This window comes from Scatophagus argus, chromosome 16 (assembly GCF_020382885.2).
Source record: "Scatophagus argus isolate fScaArg1 chromosome 16, fScaArg1.pri, whole genome shotgun sequence".
Taxonomy (NCBI): Eukaryota; Metazoa; Chordata; class Actinopteri; family Scatophagidae; genus Scatophagus; species Scatophagus argus.
In genome coordinates, this window is record NC_058508.1 from 1,776,906 (window position 1) to 1,785,038 (window position 8,133).

Here is an 8,133-nt window from a genome sequence, read left to right on the forward strand (position 1 = left end):
TCTGTCTCTGAAATCTCTTCCTCTGCATCACTATCCCAGTTCAACATCAGTGCCACAGTTTCTTCAACTGTAAAACTTCTGGAGCTCATTTTGGTGTGTTTGTCAAAGAGATGACATGAGAACAGTGACAAGCACAAGGGTGAGAAAGTTCCTCCTCCATTCACACCTGGGCCTCTGTTTCAAAATACAAATAATTTGGCAATCTAAACAAAGTATATCAAAGAGATCAAAGTGTTTAATTTGGATCTAAACAGCTATTTACCCACATTAAAGTGTCCGGGTCAAAATGACCCGCAACATCATCTTCGTATACAAACTCTGCACAGACATTTTACTACACATCAAAGAGTCCAGATTTTACACACCAGTTCATGACCCAAGATGAGGAAAAGTCACAAAATTGCAGGAAGAAAAAGAAAGGATAACCAGTACTTTGGTCAACATGAAAACTGAAATGGGTCAAATTGACCCGTAACATAATACAAGGGTTAAATACATTAAAATGATCCTGGTGTCCACTACAATTGACATTCATTAAATTACTGTTATTTCAAAACAGAAACAATAAAACTGTTTTCAGATGTAAAAATATTGTTACTGATATGTCAATAAACAAGAATATATATAATTATCATGGAAAAAATATCAACAGATAAAGAATATTTGACTTACCTCTCCTCTTTCCATAAAATGTGGTTGTTGGTATGGAGGCCATCTTGATAAAGAAAAAAAGTAAAGTTCCCTGCATGCAAACCCATCACATGACATATCACTGGAAAGCCCAGGATGTCCTCTACAGAATGATATAGGTCTTGATAGGTTAGCTCCAAATATTTAAGGAAGACACAGTGAACAAAATGTCCACTATAAAGGACACAAATGAATTGGTCGGGTCTAAGGAGGATAGAAAGCAATATCATGGAAGCCCTTACGGACCAAACACCTTTAGACAGTCAGAATGGATGAGTTCGGAAATGGGAACTTATTTTTGTTGAAATGGCGTGCATTTTTATGCTGCTTATCCGTCAGGGTCGCCGGGGGGCTGGAGCCTATCCCAGCTAACTACGGGCAAGAGGCGAGGTACACCCTGGACTGGTCGCCAGTCAATCTCAGGGCTGTTTTTGTTATCTTAAGATGTACAAATTTTACATATTAATGCAGTTGAAGAACTTAACATTCTAGTCCAGCCTACTTTGCAGAATTTCATGTTTTCTGAACACAATTTACTGGGGAATTTGATTTCTTTTTGGTTAATGTGTTTGAAATTTACAGTTGTTGATTTTGTCACCTAAGGCAAAGGAGTGCTAAAACATGATCATTGTTCGATCGATGTTTACTAATTAAGCGACAGCTGCTCTGTGGCCATTTCAGACAGCATGTTCAAAAAACATGTTTGGCTTCAAATTACAAGTCCACAAAGACACCACGGGACCAGACGCCTCTGTCGGTGCATATGGCACTGGAGAAACTGATGTCATGGAATAAGCCTTTAACCAGGCTCCTAGCAGTCTTCCTTTGGAGTGCATGGGGTCGGCATGTCCCAGTTTTTTAAAGCAAGTTAGAAGCTGAAAACTGTATGCCCATCTTCAACATACTTTCAATAATGAGCTATAAAAGTTAGACTTAGCACATTGCCAGTAGAGCAAAAATTAGAGATTACATTAGCCAGAGGATGTTAACATCATTCAGCTGGGAAAAGAAAAAAAGTGGCTAACTGGTTCAAAAGTGGCTAACTACAAGTGTTGCCAAAAAAGTCACTCTTCGGCTTTCCTTGCCTGCTCTTGGACCACTACAGAATTTAAGGATATTCAGCATCTTTCAGAATGGCTGAACAAGCACAAAAAGCAGCATTTCACATGTGGAAAATGCCATTAGATTAAGCTTGCTTGGAAGGACCAGGCGCAGATCGATGCCACTCACAAACATGAAACAGACATTCACAGGCAGAAAACAGAAGAGAACAGGTATGTTCTTGGTTGAAATAAAATGCTTAAAACTTTGTGACAAATGTGAAATTGCTCTACTGGGCAGTGATGACCAGTCAGCTTCACAACACCCTGTGAAGATCTTTGTTTTGGCCATAAGCTAAGGACTGTTAAACAATGGGTTTCCCTATTCTGAAATGTTGCTATGGATGTCTTATAACTGATCATTTTAGTGGTTAAAAAGTCTGGACTTGTAATTTGATGCTGTTTAACAGCATAATTCTGTGAGCTCTTATTGATAAATGCCACTCATATCACCTCCGCTCACTCCTTCCCCTTGTTGGATTAATACGTGCTTGTGGTTTAATTGATGAGGTGCACTTGTGTGTGGATTCACTGAGAAGTACTTTGCATTTTAGTGTTTATTGTGCCCCATCAGGCTTTTTGTGCCAGAGACGCCACTGAGTGTAGTAAGCCTCTTAACTATCCTGCACCTAAATCTGACCTAAACAAGTGCAATGATAGGATAATAAACAGAAAAAAAAATCCATTAAAAAATGGTTTGATTCAAGGGTTGAAATATGTCAAATCAATGGTGTTGTATATTTTATAGTATAGAGGAGGCTTTTAATACCTATAGATCGTTGAATTATGTTTACATCTGATTTATATTTGTCACAATCTTTTTGATTTAGTGCCTGACAACACTGAGATTTTCTTTTATTACCAACAAGTTAATATTTTGAAGCCTCACCTATCATGGAGTTACAAAAGGAAGACGAAAGGAATTGCGAGGAGCAAGAAATACAGAGCGCAGAGAAGGTGAGGTAACAAGAAACAGGTGAAACAAATAGGGGCAGAGCAAGCAATCAAAAAAGGAGAGAACACCGGACAGGAAATGAAAAGCTAAACCAGACACAAGTTAGAAAAAGACTGAAAAATTAAACAGGAAATCAACTATAATCCCTGACAAAAGTCTTGTCGCTTATCTAAGCTGTAGGAACAACAAATAATAACTAGACTTGCAGTTGATCAATTGAAATCAGAAGTAGCTTATATGAAAGGCAAAGCCCTCTAGATTATGCTTATTAAACCAAAAGAAAATTTTGTATCATTCATTTAGATTTATTATTATTATTATTATTATTAGCACAGAAAGCTCAATGTCTTGGCAATGACTCAAATAACTTATTGATGAAGCTATCTGGAATGGCAGAGAAAGCAGTCTTGGAGAACTCCCAGAGTTCATCAAGACTTTTTGGTTTCGTCTTCCAAGTCTCCTCCTTCATCTTACCCCAGACGTGCTCAATAATGTTCGTGTCCGGTGACTGGGCCAATCCTAGAGCACCTTGATCTTCTTTGCTTTCAGGAACTTTGATGTGGAGGCTGAAGTATGAGAAGGAGCGCCATTCTGCTGCAGAATTTGTCCTCTCTTGTGGTTTGGACTGTAATGGGCAGCAAGGATGAATTGGTACTTTAGGCTGTTGACCACTCTGCAGAACTCTCGGACACCCCCTTACTGGACGTACCATGATTTTTCCTCCACCAAACTTGATTTTTTTGTGGGTGAATCTTGGGTTCATGCGAGTTCCAACAGGTCTTCTGCAGTATTTGACTGGGATGCAGTTCAATGGATGCTTCATCAGAAAAATCAACCTTCTGTCACTTTTCCACTGTCCATCCTTTCTGTAAGCTGTGGGCCTTGGCAGATACGACACAACTTTTTTTTGGCCCTCCTCACCAGTTTGTCCACCCTTTTTTTGTCCCGGGCAGAGATGCTGCCTGCTCAGCAGACCACACCATAAAAAATGGCTGATGCCACCACAGAGTCGTTGAAGCTCGTGAGGAGTGGACCCTGTATTCCAAAGGCTCTCAGCCTCCTGAGAAGGAAGAGTCTGTTTTGGCTCTTTTTGTTGAGGTGAACACCCTTGTAGGAGGTGACTCTCCCGATGTCTGTTCCCTGGATGTTCACCAGTGCGGGTGGGGTGTGTTGGCGTCTGCTGAACTCCACCACCAGCTCCTTGGTTTTACCAACGTTGATGTGGAGGTCGTTACCCTGGTGGCAGGTTGGAGTGTTGTACCCAAAGTATAGAGAGTGAACAGAAAATGAGCCAAAACTGTTTCCTGTGGTGCACCTGTGCTACAGAGAAGCATGTCACTGCTCTGCGTCCTCACATACAGTGACCAAGTAGTGCAAAACGACTTAGACATGATGACTTCGAACTTGATTCAGTGCAGCTTTCAGAAAAAGTGAAACTGTCTCAGTAACACTGAAGGATTAACAGAGCGGTTACAACACAATCTGGCTGCAGTCTATTTGAAAATGCAAACTATTCTCCGTGCATCACAGAAGGCACCACAGGATATCATTGACCTTACAGATCAGTCGTTTTCACTATCATAACCCAAAAATTGCACAAAGAATGTGTGGTTTATTGGGCGTTAGCTAACTGGCCAGTTAAGAACGACTCAGCCCTCCACTCTACTCAGATGGCCCTTCTGTGCAGTTCAGATGATGTATGACACTTTGGATATGGAAAACCTTGGAGTTTTTGCACCTCTCGTGAGTGACCTAAAACTCATGGAAACTCATTGGCTACGTTTTTTGGGGGGGTAAAACTAAAGAAATATGAAAACAATAATAAAGATAATTTACCTTGACATCTCTCATACAAGTTACTGTACACTCTAATTTGCATATTCTGGAACACCAGCCAGTTCATATCATCAAAGCACATTCCGGGTTCTGTTTGCTAGAACACGTTCCTTTGATCCCTGAGAGAGCTCACACACGCACACACGTGTTGGATCCACATTCACTTGTTACTGGAAGTTATCAGATTTGAAATTTCTGTAATATCATCATGTCAAATAACAACTCTGAACCCCTGTGCGACACTAAGAAGGAATCGCTCAAGAAGAACTTGAAGAGAAAAGTCAGAGAAGGTGAAGATGGACTCTCAAAGACAAAGAGGAGAAGACTGAACTACAACCAGGCTGAGAAGGAATCAGGATCGGCCTCGTCTGCGGACACTGGCAATGGTAAGCGAATCATGTGAAGTTAGCGTTCAACATCATTAGTTAAATGTCAAACCTGAACAAACAAAACCAAACCTACATTCACAGAGAAAGGGAGCAGGCGAACTGTTTTCCCTTTGCCTCAGGAGTCTTTATGCTAACCTAATAACAGCTCAAGCATGTGTTGGGATGCGTATTTCCCGAAATGACGAAATATTTCTTTAACTAAGAGATGTTGGAAAAGAAAATTAGTTTGTTATTTTGGAAGTCACTGAATGACAAAGATGGACTTATTTTCTCCATTAGTGACTGGTCATTAACCTGGTGGTCCTCTTTTTCTCTTGTCCTTTGAAGGGAGCAGCAGCACACAGTCCAGTAGGTGCGGTACAACAGTGGAGGATGTGAGCAAGAGGACTGGAAAGAGGAAGGCTGCCGCTGATGAAGAAGAACCCTGCGCAAAGAGAAGGAAGGGCCGGCCAACCATGAAGGATTTGATAGATTCCCGAAGAGGTAAGTAGTAATTAACATAAGCTTTGACTTCATGTTAATGTGCAACACAAAACAGTCACATTAATGGTCACACTGATGCCCTGATTTGGAAACACAGTGTAATGTTATGTACAGGTGGTTTTGAGTTTTTGCCCCAGCCTTTTGTAGCCCCTATAGCAGCATGTTTGAACTGTGCTCCTGGCATCAAATTCATTATAAACATGTATGCACAAAAGTCACTGCTCATAAATATATAGTTTTCAAAGTGTTTTCAGTGGAGTATATGCCAGAAAGGATGAGCAAGTTGTCACATTTTGTTTCCTTTGTTCCACACGGCGGCCCATCTTTTTCAGAATCACTCTAGAAAGGATTAATTTTAGAGCTTTTTTAATGTGTAACTGATGCTCCTGGCAACTAAACAAAACATGTGTTTGTCTGTTTAGCTGAATTTGAGGCCAAATACCAGCAGGAGAATCATCTCGGTGAAGGAGGCTGTGGATGTGTGTTTGCTGGCTACCGCAAAGAAGATCATTTACCTGTGAGTATGATACACACATTGTGAAACATACATTTACACACATTCACTCATACACACACTCACTCATATGTACACACACACAGTCTGATCAGGAAGTGCTAACCAAAGTGCCATTTGTGTCTTGTAGGTTGCCATCAAACACATAGCAAAAGACAAAGTGTTGTGCAAAGAGGTAAGTGAGCAACACCAAACAGGACGCTGCACTCAGCCCAGTGAATGTGTGTTTGATGAATCACGCTTTTCTCTAAACCTGTGGAGCTTCTTCTCTTACACTGTTTTTGCTTCAACGTTTCAGAGACGAAATGGGAAAGAACTCTCAGCTGAGGTGGCTGTGATGTTAAAACTCCAAGCTGGAAGAACTGGATTAATGGAGGAATCAGCACCCGTGTCACTCCTGGACTGGTATGATCTGGACCAGGAGCTCATCCTGGTGCTGGAAAGACCAATGCCATGTATGGACCTTTTAAATTACATCAGGACAAACAGAGGCCACTTACAGGAGGACAAGGCAAAGGTAAGCTGCTCGAGCGTGTATGTGTGTGTGTGTGTGTGTGTGTGTGTGTTTCAAACAAGAACTTAATGACTTGTGACTTACCTGTAACATACTGTAACATATAGCTATTGCCACAGGTTCTCCTTGTGTTTCTTATTAGCACCTCTTTGTGCCACAGCGGACTGTGCTGCCCATTTGTCTCGGTATCTAAAACCATGTCACCTTTTCCATCACGTCTGTGGAAAATATTCTGGTTTTCCACAGTGGAAACACAAGGAAGAACCTAAAACCAAAGTCCTACATGTTCTTACAGCTTTATGTTGTAGGAGGCTCCATGTCTCTGATGGAGTAAGAAGCAACCTGTGTAGGCTCTCAGACAGGTTGGGAGCAATCTGGTTTGGATGACAAAACAAACTGAAATTATGACCATCTCTGATGGACATTTTTTGGGTGTCTGTGGGTTTGAAATGTTGCTGATCAAAAGTTTTGTCCTGCTGTTGTTTGTTGTCAGCTTTGAATCACAGCAGTTAAGCCAAAGTTAACCCAAACCCCACAGCCATGACACAAACTGTTGAACCTCCTCACAGTCCGTCTCCCCACTCCGATCCCTCACTTTTCTATTTGTGTCCCTCTCTTCCAGATCATACTTAAACAGTTGGTTGATGCTGCAAATGAACTGGAGGATAAGCGCATCTTTCATCGGGATATCAAACCGGAAAACATCCTGATTGAGACCAGCTCAGATGTGCCGCGTGTTCGTGTCATTGACTTTGGACTGAGCTGTTTCTTCAAGAAAACATCAGTTTACCGTGTCTTCTGTGGTAAGCCATCTGGCTTTTTCTTCTGCCTCTCACTAATTTACCTGCCTGTGACTTTAATGTTTAAAGAAAGACGCTTTTCATCCTCAATTATTATCACTTGTGTGTATTGTAGGTACCCCCCAACACGTCCCTCCGGAGTGGTACAGTCATTATACCTACAGGCCCGGCCCCACCACAGTGTGGCAGATGGGAGTGGTCTTATATGAGCTGCTCCACAGAACAGTCCGATTTGATACCACAAGTTTCCTCAAACATGAGCTGCCAATCAGCGATGAGCTGTCCAGAGGTAAGAAAAACGTACTCATATGCAAACACAGAGCTGTTCATTTCCATTCACCTCCTGAGGAATCACTGTGGCTGTCAGCTCCAACTTTCTCATCTTTCTTTCCCTCCAGATTGCCAGGATTTCTTACAGAAGTGTTTAAACACATCCTACATGCTGCGACCTACCCTGAAGGAGCTCCAGCTTCACCCATGGCTCAGATAAACCAACACTACACTCACACACGAGTTCATGCCAATACAATACATTCACAATACAAGAACTAATTCTGTTCTAGTTTTTCTTCACCAGGACCGTCAGGTTTTCTCCGGGTGCTCCGGTTAGACCAACTACAGTTCCTTTAGGCCCCCCGGCCGTCCGCGGAGAGGAGGATCTCTCTTTGAATTGCCTTTCCCGAGGTTTCTTCCCATTTTTCATCTGGCCTCAAGGTTTTGGGGAGTTTTTCCTCGTCTTCTTAGAGAGCTTGGGCCGGGTCAGGAGCTGCTTATGATTTGTGCTTATGGCGAAAGCCATATCACATCATAAGGAAAAAAAAAATGGATACTAATCTATCAACTGGTCATTTT

General features: G+C 41.8%; 1 protein-coding gene across 1 annotated transcript; it reads left to right on the plus strand.

Moving 5' to 3' along the window:
- Positions 1-4,789: 4,789 nt before the first annotated feature.
- On the plus strand, positions 4,790-8,133 carry LOC124073516 (serine/threonine-protein kinase pim-1-like). Its single transcript, XM_046415794.1, has 8 exons — positions 4,790-4,967; positions 5,298-5,453; positions 5,876-5,970; positions 6,098-6,142; positions 6,266-6,484; positions 7,104-7,284; positions 7,397-7,570; positions 7,680-8,133. The coding sequence occupies exons 1-8, from the start codon at positions 4,790-4,792 to the stop codon at positions 7,769-7,771; spliced, it is 1,140 nt and encodes a 379-aa protein (XP_046271750.1). The 3' UTR covers positions 7,772-8,133.